At 39.3% G+C, this 22933-nt stretch overlaps 1 protein-coding gene across 1 annotated transcript; it reads left to right on the plus strand.

Moving 5' to 3' along the window:
* The first annotated feature begins 1486 nt into the window (after positions 1-1486).
* Positions 1487-21864, plus strand: LOC145451549 (uncharacterized). Its single transcript, XM_080329761.1, has 20 exons — positions 1487-1734; positions 2164-2450; positions 4092-4218; positions 5714-5851; positions 7015-7128; positions 7703-7816; positions 8608-8721; positions 9458-9574; positions 10249-10365; positions 11389-11505; positions 12221-12340; positions 12672-12785; positions 13542-13658; positions 16199-16333; positions 16401-16546; positions 17979-18070; positions 18841-18991; positions 19896-20001; positions 20919-21094; positions 21573-21864. The coding sequence occupies exons 1-20, from the start codon at positions 1680-1682 to the stop codon at positions 21735-21737; spliced, it is 2622 nt and encodes an 873-aa protein (XP_080185887.1). The 5' UTR covers positions 1487-1679; the 3' UTR covers positions 21738-21864.
* Positions 21865-22933: the final 1069 nt, after the last annotated feature.

Raw genomic sequence — 22933 nt, forward strand, 5'->3', positions numbered from 1 at the left:
ATTCACCTCCGGCGAACTCTATTTCTAGTCAACATCGGCCCATTATTTACATTGATAGATGATACGATCACATATATAGCCAATTACCCATGTTCCGTGTACCCGATAAACGTCTATAAATTTTAACTGTAGACGAGGACATTGTTTGTTGTGATTTTTGAATTTCGTACCATCATCGCATAACCTTAATCCTGTAAAACTAAACGTCATAAACGCTTTCGAAACGAGATGTGTCAAGATATCAATCCCAGATAAAAGTTCATTGCGTGATTTCATAAGCACATCGCCGACCTTTAATCTCACCTTCGGGTGCTTTCTGTACACCGAAAGTGTTCGTGAGTCATCCACAGTCTAAAAGTGGTTTCTTCCACGAAAGAGTTAATCTGATAATCGCACCAACACCGAACCGAGATATCGAATAAAATTTCATACCAAACCAAAACCGCTAAACAGATCTGTGTAATTGTTAAGAGGGTCGTCAGGAGTGAGCAAAATACAGCTTTAATTACCGGTACATCAAGTACTGAATGATAAACAACAGAGAGTAATTATGATTATATTGGAATCGATGCTCCCTAATCCATTAACAGCAGAATTCATTTCCATGCCTTCAGGACCAATTGCGATCTGTGGTTTATCGTATAGATTTAAGTACCAAGGTACAGATCTTGCTCATATTTAGTACCAAACACCAATATTCACTTTGATCGGGTACTCACACTACGACATATGTACTACTCAGAGGCATTGATATTCTAATTGTTGACTAATGCTGAACCCCATCTAGAGTCTAAGACGATCCTATTAAGACAAGGGCGGGCAACATACGGCCTGCGACGGGATTTTGAGGGGCCCGCAGAGACTTTCTGGTCTTACTTAATAACGTGGACCGCGAGTTTACATACATGTGCGAGTAAACATTTCCGACCATGAACATTAATAACACAAAGGTTCGTTCCAATATAACTGGTGTTCACGTGCAGTCTTTACTGAGCGTTGGACCACACGTGTCTCATTGACTTCAACAACTATTGAAGTACATTACGTAATAAATTCATTGAATTCTGAGTTTAATTCCTAGGCTTCAAACCTAAAGTTTACACTACATGCGATCTATTTCTTTTATAGGCGGTTAAATCCGCGATTTAAATAGCAATTCAGGAATACGGCTCGCCAAGTACTTCATTTTTCTATGTCCGGCCCGCCGACTGCATGAAGATATTGCCCGCCCTTCTATAGGTTCATATCGAAATGAAACCGAATATTCAAAAATATTTATACCTCAACGAGCGGAACGTTAAGCAATTATAATCTGGTTTATTTCAATGTGAATATATTATTCCATTGTTTATGACATTCTGCATCTGCAAGAGTCTCCATATAGGTGATTTTTGACAATGAAACCATAGAAGCCCTAAGCGATTTCCCAAGAGAACGTAAGCAACTATTGCGTTTCATTAAATTTTCCACGCCATAGGCCTTTTCTGTTTTCAGTTTTTGACATCGGGCCGTAGCCCAAATAACGTGATAACCGCCTAGAGGCCTAATCTAGCTATTTGTCATCATACACCGCCGCTGCGCCAATAGAGACGAAACAGGTAATATATTTTAGACACGTAGCAGCCGGGAAAGCTTCAAACTCAAACAGGAACGGTTTGTCAGCAAAGGGAACTGAAAAGATGAACATGCTATATTTTATTAGCGGCCTCGTCTTGATGATCGCATCAACGAAAGGTTTGTGACCAACTGCGTTTGTAAATTACCGTTTATTGACTAATAATTTCGCGTTCACTAAATTGCAAAGCGGATACATAGCTTATGTAACTGGCTTTTTCATTCTGCGGTAGCGCCCCTTTTTACTTGCAATCCAGATTCTGTTGTCAGCCGGTTCTATCACAAGTGGAATATTTTTTCAGCCAGTTCTGATTCAAAAAGTCAATGATAATAATCGGTAATGATAACCGGTTCGCTGATCTCATAAACTTCTGTGGGGCGGTGTTGTAGAACCGTGGCGAACCGCGTGAATCCGACCACTGATTCCAACCTCAATCGTAAGTTGAATGTCACCGAAAATATGCTCATCTACAGTTCTGTTTAGTAACTGACGTTGGCTACTCTGCATACAGTATATCCTTTTCCAATCGATTGCATGGCGTTTTTCAGCCGCCGACACTTACACGTTCAAGACATACCAATCAGATGCGCTATATCTGGTCGGAAACCGCGACCAGACTATAAGATGCTCGAAAAGTGGAGATCGGCTCACATTCAACACTCTCACCGGCTTAACCGGCGAGCCCGGGCACGTGTCCCTCAAGTCGGCAGACTACGCGAGGTATTACGCCGCCAGCAACAGCCAGAATCAACTTATATCCATGGAACAGTTCGTAGACAATTACCTTTTCAAGCTTTACGGGTCCTTCGTTGAGAGGAAGAATCATTTTTACACGGTAAGAACATTCTTCGGAATAAACCATTGACATAGAGGGACGATAATTTCCCGTTCTTGTCCTGGGGCCACAAGCCACGTAGCCAAGCCCCATCATGCCCTTAATATATATTTACCTAACTTGATATCAACAGTACCCATGCCATTTTACATTATATACTTTGAATGCTCCGATAAACATGGTCGTGGATGGCATATTACATTCAGGGATGATCAAAGTATAGTCTTCGTTGGTACTCAAGTAGATTTAGAAGTACAAGTAACGACATACATTTCCACTCTAGCGCGAATAGAAGTAGCGATTTTCGGGAGAGTAAAAACTTATGAATTCTAGGCCTAGTTTTGCGTAAAAAACTGAAGTAGAAGTGGCCAATATTTCCAAGTAAGTAAAGTATTCTAGCTCTGGCTAGAGCGATCCTTTAATATGTACGTAATAGTTGTTGAAGTGCTTGAAACAGAAAAAATGTATGCGCTCTTCGTGCGATTTCCTGCAGTTTTGAACACATGACGAGGTCACTATGTCGGGTACTAACCAACATGCGAGAGACGTAGAATATCTTTGCTGCAATGCGGTTTGATTATGAAAATGTGCCGACCTTTTGTAGTATTCAAATCGGTTTGAATTCATAATAAGATTTATCCGACAATGGTTTCTCTGGAAAATACAGTCGGTGACCGCTGCGATCATTAAGCGTAACGTGTGCAACGAGCGGGTGCAGGAATATGATACATAGGTGTGTGTAGGCCAACCCCTTACAACTGGAAACTTGAAGACGTACGGCTGCGCAAAGTCCGGCGCCAAAAAGATCGCCGTTGATTTGAGTCGCTGGTTGGCCAAAACCTTCTATATTGATATGTCCGGTCGTCAAAACGATCCACAACGAGTAGTTCCGTCCCTGCAATTTGATTGGACAGTAGTAAAATGTAGTACAAATGCGATCGCAGGGAAAAACAATTCACCCCAATTTGAAATCGCGTGCTTCAGATATGTTTCATAGAACCGTGTTGCTTACAACTGTCGTCTGAGCGTTCTCAGTGTCATACATGCCTGTAAATCGTATCATACTAATACGTAGTATTTTTTCTGTGGGAGGCTTGAGATGCCGTTAAAACTCGGATTTGAGTCGCAGTGTAAGATCCCGTATCCACAAATTAAATTACTCTGGGATCCATATAAGGTATATGTGATGCTTTTAAATGCCGACCGACATGAGAACCTAACGGTGGTATCGCTGCACTTTTTCACGACACGGACACCTTTTCACTAGAAAGTTTCGATTATATTGAATATAAGCTTCTGTGTACCAGACTGCCAATAATGTACAGAGTTGAATCAGCATTTCCAACTTGGATTGCAATTATAATTGCTAAATGCGCAAAAACTTGTAAATTGAATCAAATTCCGAAGTGGAAAGAAATGCAACAAAATCACGTTCAGTTCATATCGAATCAGAGTTAGTGCTCAGAAGCATGAACAGAATTATCTAGTAGTCCAAAAGCCTGCTATAGGAATAGAATCCATACAAGTCTGATTTTAAGTAATTACAAGATAACTTGAGATCCGGAACTGGTTCCAACGTGTGCTAAAGACTTCGATTGGCTGTGTGATTTGATATAAACTGACGACAAATATTTCTTGCAGGGAACAGTGTCATATGAGTCGTTACTTTATCCTGGTCGATTCCTGATGTGCCAGGGAGGAAAACTACAAATCATGGAAGCTCAGAACGTGAATAAAGCTATGCGAGCGAGTTTTGTGCTTGAAGTCGGTGAGTGAGAGGAAATATTGAACTGCGTTTAAAAGCACCAACATATATAGTTTTGGATCGCAGCTTGGTTCAATCATCGAGACAGGAGTTCATTCACTGAATGTCATAACGGATGATACTATAAATATACTTGCATAACATATATGGTAAAAGTCCTACTCAAGCAGAAATAGAAGTAACGCATACATTACTACTTAATTTCAAGTAGACGTAGCGATTTAGAAGACTTATCAAAACTACTTAAAGTGGAAATCAAAAATTGAAGGTACGAAATGTAGTTTTGATTGAGGCTCACATACTTTTAGCAGGTGATCAGAGGTGGCTACTTTCGAAGACCTGTAACAGTGGTTCCCAACCGGGGGTCCGCCGTCCCTTGGCGGTCCGCGAAGCATTTTCAGACGGTCCGCGAAACCTCTCAATTTGTAAAATGATTGATAACCTGATTTGAATATTTTAAATTAGCATGAGACAGCTTCGCTTCATAATTGCTGAAACTTTAGGACTCACATCAATAAAATGATCGTCCGAGGTGAAATACCCGAGTGCGCAAACTCATCGTAATTGGCAAATTGCCAATAGCCTGCCAATGGGAACATAGCCCTGTTTAGCCATGTTTGTTGGGGTTTGTGGAAAAATGAAATGTTGGAGATAGCAAGGTCAAACAGGGTGACTTCGAAATGTTTGCAAAACATTTTGGATTTAGAGTTGTCAGTCTCGGCAAATTAGAAAACAGTTGTTTGAAATAGAAATTCCCGAATATTTTCCTAATCTGTCCCAATGAAGGAATTGAAAACTCGTCACGAAATCCATTTTTTCATGTGATATAACAACTAAATATCTTCAAGATGAGATGCTAGATAGAAATGACCAGGCTGGGCGTGATATGTTAATTAAAATCTCACACCAAAAGATGTCGTCGCAAGCGTTACGCATTAATATTACAATCGCCGCCACCTGTCTTTGTGGAAGTGGAATTTAATACGGTTACACGATAATTGAGCTAATTTTGAACGAAAATTTGGGAGGATCCGTGATGGTGCAACAGGGGTCCACGAAATCAAAAAGGCTGAGAGCCACTGCCGTATAAGATACATCTTAGCGATTGACGCAAAATGACTCATGACAATACAAAAAGATGTAAATTTCGAATATATATATGACAGTTACTGTGATGGCAATTTACGCTGTTCTTATGACGATTTCACCTCAAAAGTGTTGCAAACACTACTCTCGACTTTTCAAAATCGAAAGTGGAAAAACGTTAGTAGCTTAGCCAAGAAAACTGGTCACGCACATGTGGAAGTCGTCTAAAAATAAAACTACCTAAGCTCGTAATGCAAGTAATCAATACCTACTTCCTTACTTCAAAAAAGTAGCTCTAATTAGTTATTGACGACTTCAGCATTTAAAAGCTGTTTGTTTGAAAAAAAAACGAAGAAGCATGTTAGCTTTTATAGTCGTGGACATTGAGGCAATAACAATAACCAATTCACAGCGCAAAGTACGGACGACTTGTGGGGGCCATGCTCTCGATCGTGCGGAGGCGGAACCCAGAAAGCCAAGCCAAAGGTTTGCCTTTTCTTCTGGCTTTGCGAATCGGAGAGGACGCGTAGCTGCAATCTTCATGACTGTGGTAAGCTCTTTTCTCTTCCAGATTCCGTGATCAAAGTAGTAGGAGGTCCTGAATTGGAATTGAGCTCACTTGGTAACAGTAGCAATAACTAAGACATGTCAAACAACTTCCATAGGGGGATTTTAAAATGAATGACTGAAAAGTAAGTATTAGCTTCCAGAAAGTTGATTTGATCGCATACAGTTAGCAATTATTTGGATAAGGTTACTTACGAAATAAGAAGGTGGACCTTCACAATAGCGTGGCACTAATTGTTCAATAACAAATGATATTATAAATATTGGACATCGGTAGCCAAGATAAGGGTATCATCACAAATCATATGCGAGAGTTGGATGTGTGTCTAGTTTTAAAGGGAACCCCTTAGACTGGTTCAGGAAACCCCCAGAGTTCCTTCAAACGCCAGTTAATACCAACTGTTTTAATGCTTATGTTTTTTTACCACCGTTGTTGTTCCACAGTCGTCCGCCCGTATTCTATAGTAATGCAGTACCTGTGTGATGTGGTAGATTTTCATTTTTTTATTTAAGCTAGGGGATCGTCAAGACAGCAAAGTTTAATAACCCCTGCACTAAGTTGAGTTGGTAGAGAGATACCTTAGTATTAGTTGGTTTTTGGTAGACATATTCCGTGACTATACTAGTCATTATAATACAAGGCACACGAGCTAGGGTTACCATATTTTGGAAACGGGAAAGGAGGGCACTTTTACCAAATCATTAAAGTTAGTTGACCGAAATTGACAACATCAGATTTTGTTATATCTACTGGGAATCTTGATGTGTTGACTAAAAACGTCATTACTTTGACTCGACCCCGAATTACCAACATTTTACATTAATTTTAAGGTGTTGACTAATAAAAGGTAACCACTTTCACTCCACTCATGAATGACCTGCTCAAACTATTACCTATGTCACGTCATTTATGACGATTTTCAGCTGACCCTATCCATTAACCTAGCTGTAAAATCTGTAGAGTAGGGCGAATCGCCGAAAAGGAGATCATTTAGGCGTCCTCGGAATACATTTTCAATTTTCCGTAAAAGGAGGACGCATGGTGACCCTAAGACAGGCTATATGCTATTGTTCCGGCATTAGGCTACTCTGTGTGTATCTCGTCCCAATGATCTTGTAACCAGTTGATTTCACTTTATTCCATAGCTGGGCCTTGCAATCCAAACCCTTGTTACAACGGAGGAGCTTGCTCCATTCGGTTCAACAATAAATACAAATGCGATTGCCCGCCTACTCATAAAGGAAATCGATGCCAAACTGGTAAGATATCTTTGTTTGATCATCCTCTATCGAACACATCAGTATCTAACTTCTGACACCACTGTTGCTATTGATATGCCTACCCTCCCGCATACCTAAATTTGACATCTCGATGACAGAAGAGCAAAAGCATTTTACCCGTACTTGTCTTTAAACTGACACTTAAACGCGAATTACGGCGTCATAATTGTATTACTTTGTGGGTAATTGGTAATAGGCGTAATTGAAGTCCCAAATATCTAGGATTGCTTTTAAAACTTGACCCATTTTCAAAACATGTACTCTATCGCTTTTACAGACGACTCGGGACAATCCGAGTAATCCGACGTCATCAAACTTTATGCGCCACGATTAACAATCTTAATCAGGCGATTAGCATTCTGCCGGTTAACTTTATGATTTTTGCCGTTATTAAAACAGCGAATGACCAACATAAGTCATTGGTTTTCATTCACTAATCTGCTGGCAGATATTTTTGTTGTTGCTGCATGCCTGACCTGTATCAGCGCAATTGGATCAAAATCTTTCATCGGCAAATAAATAACTCGGCTATTATCCGTATATTATTTCGAAGAAATCCATCCGTGTGACCAGAATCCGTGCCAGAATGGCGGAACGTGCAGAAGAACGGGTTCGAGTTACAGATGCGACTGCAGGTCCGGATACACCGGTATTCACTGTCAAAATGGTAATATTATCATTAATATTATGGCTGGACACATTGAGTCGAGTACTCGAATCCTAATCGAGTCCTAATTGTAAAGATTCGATTCAAGCAGTGAGAGATGATCTTAGGGTACTAAACCATACCTCGTTTTACAATTGAGGGTAATTTAGCAACAATTATTATAGTTTCGAAACTATTTTTCCGCAGTGGAACCCTTTTAATCTCCATCGGTCGTATCACTGTATAGTGTATACCAATCATGCAGTACAGAGCTACAAAGCGAAATGAAATAAATATGATCAAAAAATATCAAATTATATTCAACGTGATGTAGAGACAATAGACATCGCTGGTACTCAGATAGATGGATACGTAACGTCAAGTAGAAGTAGAAATTTCAGAGTAAGTAAAAACGTAAGGTTTCTACGACTCTAGCTTTGCTCAAAACTGAAACGGTTAAGTAGCAGTAGAAGTAGTCTACAATCAAGTTTAGTGAAGTAGTAAGTAGTGAAATAATACAAAACCAACTTGGAGTAGGCCTACTTCAAAATGTAGAAGTACTTCGTTACTGACCACCACTGCGTTATCTGCTTTGTGTTCGCATAGAAGATGTATATGTGAACTTTCCGCGTCAACCATACTCATATAATGTCATACTAAATGATGCCAGCATACTATAGGGTTCAATCCCCGGCCGGGTCAGAACATAGACCTGAAAGGGTATTCTCTGTCTGCGCAACGTTAACTTAAACGCACCAGTTCCGCCGAAGCCAAACGAATGTGCGACTCTAGAATTGTTGTTTGAATTACAGAGAGGCACCCGTGCGAAGGCAAGCCGTGTCTAAACGGAGGAACGTGCGTGCGGTTCCCAAAAGACTACGTCTGCAATTGCGGCCATCGTTTTACTGGCAAAAACTGCGGCACACGTAAGAAACGAAAGCATATATTATTGGATACTCCTACGTGTTAAACTTGTATATCTATAGTATATCCAGAGGTGGTCGGTAACGTAATATATATTTCTAATTTGGGAGTACTAAACTAGATATGTGTTTAGAATACTTCCGCTTCTGCTTAACAATTTTTAGGCAAAACCTCTTGCTTTTGACAATTTTGATCTTTACAAGTAGAAAGTAGTTTTGAGATATGGGTTCATCACTTTTCTGAGTAAAATTGTCGTAAAGACTGGGCGATATGGGCCCGGTATCACGATGAATGAATGAATGTATACTTTCGAAGATTATGCCGAAATATGTATGTAAACCTTAAGAGAGGGCCCTGCTACACGGCGGCAGGGATACCATATATTTTCTTTTAAGTTGATTTCTCCTCTTTTTTAAATTAAACTAAATAGTTGTCCGATGACGTCCAAATATCCTCTTTTTGCGCAATTCGTCCACTCTTTTTGCTATACACGTGATAATCGGCTTATTCCGGAACTGTCGCGGAGCTTGACAGCCGGACGATCAGTATTCTCACCATAATATTCCCAAATCTCTCTCAACTCAAAGAAAGTGTTCCGTATTTAGGGTCTTAAAATATGGTAAGCCTACTTTATGTGTCATTAGTTACGACACACCTCGTAATTTCGAAAGTAGGAACGTCCAATTTCAGCCGCTTAAAAACAATGCGACTCCTCTTAATACTCTTAATCGTTTACAGTAATACGGGAAACATGCACTCCTTCATACTGTCAAAATGGAGGTACATGCATTGAAAGGCAGTCTGGTCTACACTGCATTTGCCCGTCGAGATATACCGGCGACAGATGCCAGACAGGTAATTGATACTTTTAATAAACCTCTAATGCAAGCGAATCGCATAGTCTCCATATTCATACACGCATGGAACGGTGCACTTTTAGCGAAAATAGTGTGTATTGTGTATAGCACCCGAAAAAGGTGGTGACGAAAGCTGAAACTACCTCTGAATTCAGAAACCAGTTCTCGGGGTGTCGATCGAATATTTCCCAGAACTTGTTGGCGTCTGAGCACTATTTTCTTGTTCGTGTGTTTCAATTTAGGGCCGTTCGGAGTCAATCATCATTATCAATCAGCGTGTTAATTTCTTTCTCTGTATATATTCAATCGCTGTCTTCGTTTCTGTTTGGTTACTTTACGGAAGAGACGGTTATGGTAGATTCGTGATGTAAAGCTAAATCATCCTTATAAATCCTACTTGCCTAGGCTCCTTCGCACTCCGTTTGCGATTATTATAATTTGTCAAGCATAGTCTTGATGAAAATACTGCGTCTGATTTATACCGCAGTGTAGCCTAAATCTAAGGTGTGAATACACTCTTTTCCCTACGAATGCACGCGTCCAGTGCGCTGAGGTTAACCCCGACAGCTATCGACTTACTCGAGTCCGATGGTTTAGGTAGCCTACTGGGCACGATTATATAAATCTATCCATTCAATGTCACCGAATTCGAGACCACCTTATACTTTTTAGAAATACGGGAGAGATGCACCCATTCATATTGTCAGAACGGAGGCACATGCGTCGAGCGGCACTCTGGTCTACATTGCAATTGCCCGTCCAGATACACTGGCAACCGATGTCAGACGGGTATACTCGATAATTTAATATTACACTCAATTGAATCGCCCAATCTCAGTGAATTGCGGACTGTTCATATTGTTATACGTGTATAGGCCTATGTGTTTATTATTCGTGCTCGGCTTCCAATGGTCCTTTGCATGAGATCTACCAGAGTATTATATGTCGTTTTATATTATATATCGTGACCTGGCATATTCGATCAGAAGAAGCATGGTGTAAGGATTGTTTAGTATAGTTTTCAACCGGAAACGAACTGCACCCGGTGCACTGAGGTTGAACTTGCTTGCTATTGATATTATACCTATATTGCAGTGCAGCCCACCCTGTGGACGCAACTATATGAATCAGATTGGACAAATATAAAGTTTTCATCTTTTCCGAATTATGTTCGATTTAGAATTATAGTTACACAATATTTTTTCAAAATAGATAAGAATTAGAATGATTGAATTCGCAAAACCCGGAAATTGAAGGAAATTTCGAATTGGAAAGAAACACGACAAAAATCAAGTTTGGCTCATAATAAATCAGAGTCCACTCCCGTGAGAATTGGAATGACAGGTGTCTGTACAGTGTAGGCCCACACCAAGTCTATTGAATCTGACTGTGTACACTGTACAGTAGTGGACAACTAGAAAATTTTCACATTTTTAATCAGATAAAGCTTAGAACTATGGCTGCAGTTCTCTCAAAATAGATTAGAATTAGAATAGCTGAATTCACAAAAACTTGGAAATCGAATTATATTCCGAATTAGAAAGAAACGAAACAAAAATCAGGTTCAGTTCATATCAAATCAGAGTTCATTGTCATAAGCATGAGAGCGGCAAATGTCTGTACAGCAAGCTTGCCTCGTTTTACAGTATACTGCTCTCCTGTAGGAAAACCGAAATTTAGTTTCTAAATAAAATGAGAACAGAGAAATAATTGCAATTAAAATTAGCGACATTTCGGTCTAATTATTCTAGCACTATCTAGTTATCCCAGCTGATATGAATTCCGATTTCGGAACCATCTTATCCTTTTCAGAAATACGGGAGAGGTGCACTCGTTCGTATTGCCAGAACGGCGGTACTTGCGTCGAGAGGCAGTCTGGTTTACGCTGCAATTGCCCGCCGGGTTATACAGGCGACAGATGTCAAACAGGTATGCTACTTTTAGCCTGTGATATGAATGCTTGTATAATGCGTGACCTGGTCGTTATGGTTCGATGAAATAGTTGGGATGGCGGCATTTGATTGAGTTTTTTCGATGTCTATCGATCTGAAGCAGTGGTTCGCGACCGTTCCGTTACTGCGTACCGCCCCGGTTCTATGATTTTGTTGCGAACCAACAAAGTCACGAAAATCTCAACTTCACCCCAAATGTATATAGGATTAGTAACACATACTAGTTAGCAAATTAGTCAGCCCGGAAATGCGGCCGAAGAGCTAATCTTTCCCAGGTAATTCATAACACACACTACGGCAAAATTAATGTGATGGTTGCAATTGTTTCTTCTCCACCAGCTGATTTAAGCATGGTGCAACTGAGTCGAATGGCGTATGTAGTATGCATTCGATGAAGACATTTCTTACATCCGAAAAAAAAGAAGTAAACGATTTCTGGAATCTGCAATTTCCTTTAAATTAAATGCATTTACTATGCGTACTACGTGAATTGACTTCACGCACCCGTAGTGGTACCTGCTCCGCGTACCACAGACTGAGAGCGACTGCCCTAAAGTGATATTTCAAGTGGCAAGAAACATACGGATAAATCAAAACTCTTTTTACCGATTTTTGATGACCAAAAATATACTATCCTATCCACACGCTTTGATACCAGCTTAATATTACCCTAATTTACTTATATACGCTAGACGTGGACCCGTGTTCATTCAAACCGTGTCTAAACGGAGGAACATGCGTAAGGAACGGCCCCACTGACTTCTACTGCGAATGTGCATCTGGATTTACAGGACTTCTCTGCAAGGATATAGGTAAGTGCCCGAGTGAAACACCAAAGACTGTTCGAAACCATATTTCAATATTGCTCTCTTTCCTATGGTGAACAACGTTACAATAATGTAAGCGAGAATTTGGCAAGGAAGGCTTACAGAAGCATTTTCAATCGTTTCTCCTCTGAACTGTGAAGGACTAGTCTACTCTAATCGACATTAAAGCTGCACTTGTAGCACTACACTCTAAAGAGCATACAATGGAAGCCATACGATTTGAGTTGATGAATTATATATAATTTCTTTCCCCACCATACTGCACAATAGGTATACCTATTGTTTTATAATCAACTCTGTATTTTGATACGTTCAGCCAGTCACCCGTGCGACAGCAGCCCTTGCCTGAATGGAGGGACGTGTGTACGCTTTACCAACAGTTTTGCTTGCAATTGCGCTCCCGAATTCACGGGAAGAACCTGCGACACCCGTGAGTACCAAATTGTTTATTCATAGTATACTGAAAACAGTTAGTCAAAGTGTTATGGAAGTGCACATCCTGACTACCAACGGAAAGACTATAGTATGACCATGGATTTAGACCCTGCAGATTTCACTTTTAAAAATCTCATCTTTGAATTCTTTCACTACATCATCTAGGTATGGTACAGCATGGCCTAGTAGGCCAAGGGTACAGTGAATCAATTAATATAAACGGGTCGGGTTAGCATATGAAATGTTGCTGATATTAACCTTTTCAATTTTTCATTCGATGCCAGTCCTATTGTTGGAAAAGAAATAGTATTGCGTAATTGAAATTTCCCTTTGAACGATTCTGCCATACATGATTGAGTGCAGGGGCCTGGTCATTAATTGGTCGCCGTCATTAATACAGCATACCAGACTTGAATCATAATTCTAGTTGTCTAATTAGAATAATTGGAATGAACTTTCGGGTATCGAATTATAATATAATTTGTGAATTGTTTCTATAGTCCCGCTTTACTTATAATCTACTTTCTGGTTTCCCTGAACATATGCTACAGAAGAACTTTATCGTACGAGCTAAGCTTGGTGTACAGACCTTTGCCATTTTCGTGCTTAACTATAAATCTAATCTGCTTTGGAGTAGCTAAAAATCTCCTAGTTGTTCGACTCTGTGTCGCATGCGTTGTAAATGCGTAATTCATTATGGTCAAAGCGTCTTATTACATGAACGACGAATCCGCAATGTTTCCATTTACAGCAATCCGCGAGAGGTGCACTTCTTCATATTGTCGAAACGGCGGCACGTGCGTGGAGACCAACAGCGGTTTGAAATGCGATTGCAGGCCAGGATTCCAGGGTGTTCGTTGTGAAACTGGTAATTGCATTGAAGCGTTTTGTAATATTACTCGAGGCAGTCTGTAATGGAGTATGGTTCTATTTATTCGGAGTACTTAACTAGATTTTGCCTAAATTAGGGTTACCATATACGCCCTCCGTTAGGAGGAGTTGTCGGCTATTTTCAAGAAATCTATAATGTCCTCCGAGGACGCCCAAATGTCTTTTTTTCGGTAATTCATCCTCCTTTGTGGCTTTGACGGCCAGGCGATTATACAGGCACAACAAGAAAACGCGAAACAAACCTTATTGTTAATTTATTCGCTCAAAGCTTTTCGACTGACTCTCATCAGTAGCGAAAGTCCGTAATAGTGGGAATCAAATTCGAAATGTAGAAACTATTTTGTCTATATGACTTATTTTGTATTTGTATTTTGTATGATGTATTTTGTCTGTATTAGGGTTGCATTTAAAGCAAACGGTGTTTCAAAACACTTCGTTTAAAATATGTTTTAAACAGTGTTTTAAACAAAGGCCTATAAAAAAATACAAAATTGTTTTTTTTTTAATTGTAAAATTATGCCATAATTGTGTAAATACTTTCCAAGAAACATCTTGCATGAGCCCACGGACAATTACCACCCGATATAGCCGACGTATATCGATATGGGGTGGTTGGAATCCTCAAAATGGTCGGTTCAACAGCAGAGTTGGATCAATTGTAATTTGTAATTAAGCTGAATGTAATAATTACATTTTTTCATGTAATTGTAATTGAAGCATTTCTATTTTGTGTAATTGTAATGTAGTTGTAATTTGATAAAAGTGTTGCCTAATTACAACTTCAATTACATTGTTATTGAAACCTGACAATTACAACATAAAATAATTAGCCTATTGACATGGGTTCTCTGCGTGCCTCGTTAACTAATTCAGCCATGCTAAACTGTTTTCCATACTTCAGTACCAACAGAAAACTTGGTGAATTACAATATAGGCTAAACCAGTGATTCTCAAACTGGAGGGCGCACCCTCTTGGGAGGCGTGAAAGCATCTGAAGGGCGGCGCGAAGCTCCGGTAAACCGAAAAATTTTCCGCGCTTGGCGCGATTTACCTCTATTACATAGTTATTGCTCTGTGTATAGTCCGAATTTCATATTGGAGAATTCTCTCATCAACAGTAATAACCTTCCATATCATGGAACTGTCTGTTAATATTGCTATCATCTGGTTTTATTGTGTGATATGACGATAAGGGGGGGGGCACGAATTATTTCACTGTCATAAGGGGGTGCGTGTTTAAAAAAAAAAAGTTTGAGAACCACTGGGCGAAACTAAATCTTAATATTTCAAAAATGGACGAACAGCAAATAAACTCTTTTTAAACCTCTGCCGAGCCATTTTCTACACCACGGTAACAGTTTTTTTTTAAATCTCTGACCAGTACTAAGGCTTGCTGCAACGATTGCAAAACGAAATTCAAGTTTTTAACCGAGGCTTCATCAAACTTAATCACGCATTTTTAGAGATGTTATCATAATCTTACCTCCAATCTTAGCCAAACTTACTGGGACCAGAAACTTTCCGCACCCTAATGTTCACCAAATGCAATCTAACAGTTTTTGAGCAAGTGAAAATGTAAATGCGAACCAAAATTTTATAATTCGTAGTTATCAGGAGCTTCTTTACTTCTGCATTTATTTTAATTTTACTAACCTTATCGGTATCATCCTTATCGCTGACGCCTCACCAATTAAATTTCATTTTCCTTACTCAGCTATCAGTATTCGTTTGATTACATTTCATTGACTGTCTTGTAGCCTATTCGCTGTTGGTCGTTACCGGTCGCTCAAACTTTTGGTTGTTAATAGTCGCTTAAAAACTTTTTCTGTGTTTGTATTTTTCAGTACTCATGATTAGGAATAGTTAGAATGCGTTCAAGTTTTTTTAGTTGACCGGTATTCTACGTATCGTGAATGAAACATGAATAGCTTGAGATTGTTGCTAATTACGTCGCTACAGTTGTCAAAGAACACCTCTCTACCGAGTCAATAACACGTTCAACAGTATTTGTAATTGTAAATATAATTGTAATTAGTTACTTGTTTAACCGTAATTGTAATAGTAATTGTAATTTGATATTTTTAGCATTGAGTAATTGTAATTGTGATGTAATTGAAACATGCAAGGATTATTTATAATTATAATTGTAATTGAACTCAATTAATGTAATTGATCCAACTCTGTTCAACAGCAATAGTACAGATATTTCGTCAAAAGAGATATATTCACCCTATATTTTCAATTGTCAATGTCACTCCAGTATGACGTCACATTTGAATATTCGTAACGTCATGGCTTGAGAAAACATTAAAAAACATGTTTTAAGCAACGGCATTGTTTTAAGCATGTTTGTTTTAAATTGATTTTTGTCTTAAATGCAACAACCCTAGTTAGTATGATGTACGTCATACAAAATACAAAATACAAATATATAATACGTCATACAGACAAAATAGTGATTCAAAATTTCTGTCAGTACGGATGTGACCTGTATGCTGCATGTATGGTTTCTTTCAGCTGTCCAGGGATTTGAATGGTCCACATGTTCACGGACGTGCGGGCAAGGGACCCGATATCGAAGATGCCGAGCAGACGACACGAGAAAGTGCGAACGACGATATGAAGATTGTAAACTCCGCGACTGCCCGACTGGTAGGAAAATTACTTTCTACATTTGCGAGAATGCTGGACGTGATCTTGAAATCCAATATTTTTGCAGCAACGTGTCCTATCTATCGGTTTGGAAGCGTCACAGAATGTTGCACTAGCTCAGCTTCGACGTCGTGTGGGGTGTCACAGCCCCCACAATCTGCGCGAAGAGTTATCGGTGGGACATTATCGCCGCAAGGCCAATGGCCCTGGCAGGTATAAAATTCACATGCGTCTGGAAGGACACTCAATCAAGATTTACGGTTTTATAATAATTTGTATTCGTGTAACTGATGTCTAACGTACATAGCCTATAGCACAGTACTGTGTCTGTACTGTCCGAACACCAAAGTGAGGGACCGTGTATAAGATAAAATCCAGAGTTTATATTTATCATGACTTCGCCGCCACTTATTGACAAAGCTGGACAACTATAATATGTTAAGCTTTTCCAAATTAAACTATAAATAGAATCATATACATGAAGCTGCACCGTTTATTTCAAATTAGATTCGATTAGAATTTCTGAAGTTACAAACACTTGTAAATTGAATAGAGGGGGTCAGTAACGAAGTACTTCTACTTTTTCGAAGTACTCAAGTAGTTTTCATCTACTTCTAGAATTTACTCAAGTAGATCTGATTTTCGCTACATCTACTTCTACTTCCTAATATCTTGTGATCTACTTACGTACTTTTCGCTATTTCAGTTTGTCAAGTAGAAATAGCTCAATCTCTATAACGCTTGAAACTACCGTTTTTCAATTAAGCAATTGCCTATCACATCGTTATCTAGCAGCCCATGACGTGTCCTAATCAGGAAAAGTGGACTCCGGCTTTTTTTAACGTTACACCTGTTTTAGCAGACCAGCTTTCTGGACAAAAGACGTGAAATATATTGCCGGTTTTTTGTATTTCTCCTTCAATTCCGAATATCATATTTTGAGTTTTAATTTATTTCAGTTCTTTTGTCTGCAGAACATACATGTTGATGTATAAAAGAAAGTGAAGTAATGATTCTATTTTCCAAAAATGAAGCTCCACTATATACAATTTTACGATCCACCATATTTTTTATTAACGTATACTAATCGCGCAAAGTGTTGAAACCGTATCAAATACAACTTCTGCGCATTGTTCTTCGCCTAAACTATAAGGGCCTTATAATATGGGGTCGGGCGCCATGTCATGATACTTTCTAAAACGGGGTATTCGAGTAAACAAAGGGTTAGTATCGCATTTTCATATCAATACTACAATTCGCATACCATGATGCGGACGAGAATGCTTACTCTGTCGAAAATTGATACCTCCTGGGCTGCATCAATACGAATCAAGCTCTCTGCACCTCCCTCATAGCGCAATTTGCAGCTTTTGACGGTCCATGTGAATGAATTACGACGACCGTTTTCAAAACTACTACTTGCTTGAGTAGATTTAAAGTCAGTCAATTCTACTTCTAGTTCAAGTAGTTTTAGGTTTCTTATGAAAGAAGTACTTCTTCTCGTCCTTGGGTAGAATTTTTCGTCGCTACTTCTACTTCTACTTGAGTAGCGTTCTTGACTACTTTGACAACCTCTGAAATTGAATTACCGATATAATACTTGATACAACTTAACTAACCCCGCAACAAAATTTAAAACCTTCAGGTCGCCATGTGGAAGAAAAATCCAGGAATTTACTTTTGCGGGGGAGCTTTGGTGAGCTCGAAATGGGTCGTGACTGCCGGACACTGCGCTGCGTGAGTTTCTATTCAATAGCAATCCGGAATATTTCAGCAATGAGTCGACGTCACGGACATGAATCCGTCACAATGTTCAAATTCGGAATGATATGCATCCACGAGTATTTCTCCATAATAAAATAATCCCATGACAAGAAACGGGCAAAGCAAGGAAATGTAGCCTCGAAAACACATATCACAAGAGACTGTGACCAGAGTTCGTCAGTAACTAAGCATATTTTCTATTACGGTGTCAAGTGCCTACCTGCAATAATACTCGAGTCTGTCACCAAGTGGCTATGTTTTATGACTACTCCTATTTTTGCGAAATCGTTTTCAAGTCAATAGTAATTAAATAGTACACTTTTTATTTTTTGAAGTAGAAAGTATTTTATGATATGTATTCTCGTTATTTTTGACTGAAATATAGTCAAACGCGCGTGTTAAATAGTCCTCGATGTGGCACTGTAGCAGAATATAATTGCGTGATTGCACCTATATATCCTGTCATTGTTCATTTCGCAATAGCCGCGGATGTGCATCCTACAATTTCGAATGTAGTCAGCCAGAATTTGACCGCATAATCTCTAATTGTACCTGAGTGACAACTCTGACTACCTCGACCAGCACTTCTTAATATGGCTATGCCTCATAGGGTCGTCTTCTGTCATTCAACAACATCAGTAAAATAGTTTTTAGCGCGTCTGCTTCTTAAGTGGTGCCTATAGACTTAAGATAGCATAGAGATACATATCTGTGTAATAATGCTCGATATGAATCGTTTCTAGGATGGCGGGAGTTACCAGGGCGGAAATGGAAATCGTGGCAGGAATTAACAAACTCAGTGGACAGGACGGACGAGCGCAACGATCTGGAGTCGAAAAGATAATTTTGCATCCGACTTTTAATAATCCTGTCGACGACGTTGGTCTACTGAAGGTAACTATAGTCTCAAATAAATTGTAATAAAATCACTAGGACTCTGGTGAATCAATTCTGAATCTAGTATTAGTTGAGTGTTCCAGTATCACTCGTGATCAAGTCCTAGCAGTATGAAATATGTAGAAGGTTTGATTATGTATATTTTTTGATACCACAAAGAATATCATTCCTGTAATACATCAGATAAAAGATTATTTGGTATTTTCACAGCGCTTTGTGACAAAGCTATGGGTCAATCACGGCTTTACAGATATTTCATTTTAGCGTTGTACCAGATGTTTCGTATGATGCGATATTACTGCGGTTAGCATGCGTCCTCTTTTAAGAGGATTTGTCCTCTCTTTTTAATATTGTGGTTAAATATAGGTTAAAATTCGACTAAGATATAGTAAATCAGTACTGAAGTAACGTTGCAGCGGGTATTTCGGGAGTTGACCCGGAAAGTTTACCTGTTTATAGTCAACATACGGAATAACCCATGTAAAACTGGAAATTCGAGCTTTGAACCCTAAAGATGACCTTATTTTAGTCAACCGACCACACAAAGTAAGGAAAAATCTACCATTCTTTCCAGATTTTACTCCAGTATTGTAACTCTGAAAATTTTAAGAAAGAGTCAGTCCTCTTTTCAGATTTCCAAAATATCGTAACCCTAGATATGACCAACTCATGTTCCTAAGATCACATTGTGGAAAATACTGTCGAAACAATAATTAACCTTGATAAATTCACTTTTTGTGTCAAAGAGCGTATAATTTTAGTACCAGAAAGAATCATTTCACACTAATCGAATCAAATCGTTAGAATTAATCCTCGATTCAGATTTAAGCACTCGAAGCATCGTACCCAGCCACGCTAATCAAACTGAGCTCAGGTTAGACCGCTGTCTCTTACCTTCCAGTTATCGGGGGAATTCAAGTTCACCTCTTACGTCCAACCGATCTGTTTTCCGAACGGAGAAATGGTAGGGGAGGATGTGATTTGCTACGCAGCCGGTTGGGGCGCAGGTATGTCACGGAAAGGGTTCATTACGTAATTGCTTCTACTTTTTCCCGATACTCAACTGTTTTCCCCCGACTTAGTCAAATGGCATATGCTTTAGACCACTTCCACCTCTACTTTTCATAGTTCTCAATATGTAAAGTGAGATGTATATGTTTGAGATAGTAATTACGAAAGTCCCTACCTCCGATGAAATGCTAAGACCATCCATTAACTAAAGCTACTTTTTAAAACTACTTGCAGTACTTCTCAGTTATTCATTCTCTAATTCTAATTATAGTATCGACCGGTCATCGGATTGCCGATCACGTCGAGTCAATATCACACTTTGAAAAAAATATCGGCATCGGCCATTAGCGGTAGAAAATAGCGGTTATTTTTCAGAGGTCGCCACACGGTCGTAGAGAGTCATAGAACTATAATTTGCGACTTTTAGACTGTGGATATCGATGTACCTATAGCGTACAGGTGTGCAGATGAAGCATTTCCGGTTTACTTCATGCCCAATAAGGTCGCTCAAATTTTTTTTCACATTTTACGGGCTATTTCTCAAAATTGATTGGGTGACTAAAAACACTGCACAATAAAATTGGTTTAACACCAACATGTAGAAGCGAAGCTAAATAGCCAATTTTGATACATTCTGACAAGTTCAAGCGAAGTTATTGGAGTACAATTTTTTGTGTTTGAAAAATAGTATTTACAGTTGGTATTTCAATAATACTTGTACAACTACCTACCAAAAATACTACTATCGCAAATCCCCATGTGTCATTTTCACTGATTCCAGAATATAGTGCTTCCATATGTACTTTACAAATCATATCACCGACCCACCGCGGTTAGAGAATGCGTGTGATTCATTTGCTGGCCCCTCGCTAAACGGCAAGCATATGCTTACAATGTGTACATCTCTTTGCAGCCTCTAAAGAGGATATCACGGCGCGACGGCCGTCGAACGACTTACTTCACGTGGGGCTGCGGACTCTGCCGTTAGACGCGTGCACCGAAGGTTTCAAAAATACTGCTTTCAGACGGGGCGTCACAGACAAAGTGCTGTGTGCCGGCATATTGGCAGGCGGCAAAGACACGTGCATCGTAAGTATCTACATTCCACAAAGAGATAGATATCTAGAAATATTCAGCTTTCCTATTGATTAGAGCGAATTCGAGTTACAGATGCACAGTTGTTTTCCAAATCAGATTTGAATTACTGAACTCGCAAAAACTTCGCAATCTAATTAAAATCCAGTTTCGATGGAAATACAACTGAAATCAACGTCAGTTCGTATCAAATCAGAGTTCATTCTTATAGGCACGAAAACGGGAAATGTCTGTACACTTAGCTTGGCTCGTTTCGCACTATACAGTTCTCCTGTAGCATTTTCATGAAAACAAACTGATAGTAAAATAAAAATTAAAGGACAGAAACAATTAACAAGTCAGATCAGAATTAGATTACCGGCATTTCTTTCTAATCATTGTAATTAGACAACTACAGCTAGGTATACTAGTCTGATTCTATAGTTCAGTTAAACTATCCATCAATAACGCCTAAACTGATGCCGCAATTCAGGGTGACAGCGGTGGTCCGTTTGTCTGTCAACGGAAGAATTCGTGTCAATGGTATTTCGCCGGGATCGGATCGTTCGGCCCGACGCAGTGCGGCATCGGTTACATTCCCGCTGTCTTCATGGACGTAGCCAAATACGAACCATGGATAAAGCAGCAGATCAATTAACAATTAGGTTGCTCTGTGTGTGCTTAAATTTGAAGCAGCGACAAAATTTTATGTGTCTCATTTTTCAGAATATGATCGTTCTTGATTTTATCATTTTTTGTTTAAATTACACGTTACACGTTAGAAAGGTTGATCATTATGTGTCTGCGAAATTCACTCACGGTTCTTCAGTGTCTGTATCAGTTTCTTAACAATTCCATCAGATCAAAACATCTCAAGATTGCGCTAAAATCAAAAGATAGGAAGGTATCGGAACGATTTGGACATAGTCTTTGAAATCAGACCTGGGCCCTGACGATGTAAGGACGAAGCATGTACACTGGATGAAGAGTAATAGAAGACAGCATATGAAGGACAAGCGATAAAAAAGAGGTAGCATGTGTCAGAAGGGGAGGTCGGATATATCAGATCGAGGTCCGGCAATCTCTCGGCTGTAACCATGCATCGCGCATTTCGTAGACGAGGCATACGAAATAATCAAAGAGCTGCACAGTTTTTACGTGTTACAAGTTCCGGTTGATCGTATAGTCTCACAGCATCCACTAGCTAACTGATTTCTACAGAAACAGAGTTACGGAATGCGCTCAAATGATTTCACTGTCACCAGATGTAGACGCTTTCAGAAGCGATACAAATTTCCTGTAAATGAAGCCGCAACAATCCTTAATGAAAGAAAAGTGCGATCACTACATTCATAAACAGACGGCTGGATTCCGCATTCTGTAATTCAATGGCAATCAAAAAGGTTTACGATACGTCCTCTTCTTCAAGAAATCGAAAATGTCCTCCGAGAGCCTGGCACGCACAACTAAAAAATGACAGAAATGACGTAAAATCTGGATTCGACGGCAGTGACGGCAAGGTTGACTAAATATGCTAACCGTATATGGAATAAGAGAAATGTTTAGTTTGTAGTTATCTGATTAATAGGGCCATTATTTTTCAACCTAAAAATGAAACGGTTTGGCCTGAAAATTGAATAAAAAAACAAAAATATCTAATCTTGACAAAATCTCGACATAAAAAGAACTCAGGGAGTCAAATATGCAACACAATGCTGTGACAGGGGCTGAAATCTGCCTCTGCCTTCAAAGAATACATTATTCAACAATATATATATTCTTAGTGAGTGCTGCATTGGCAATGTCGCAACGCGGTAACGTTTTGTTCCGGTGATTTCCTCGGTCCTATCAATG

This window comes from Botryllus schlosseri, chromosome 12 (genome assembly GCF_051294905.1).
Source record: "Botryllus schlosseri isolate E-star chromosome 12, Bs_hap1, whole genome shotgun sequence".
NCBI classification, from domain to species: Eukaryota; Metazoa; Chordata; class Ascidiacea; order Stolidobranchia; family Styelidae; genus Botryllus; species Botryllus schlosseri.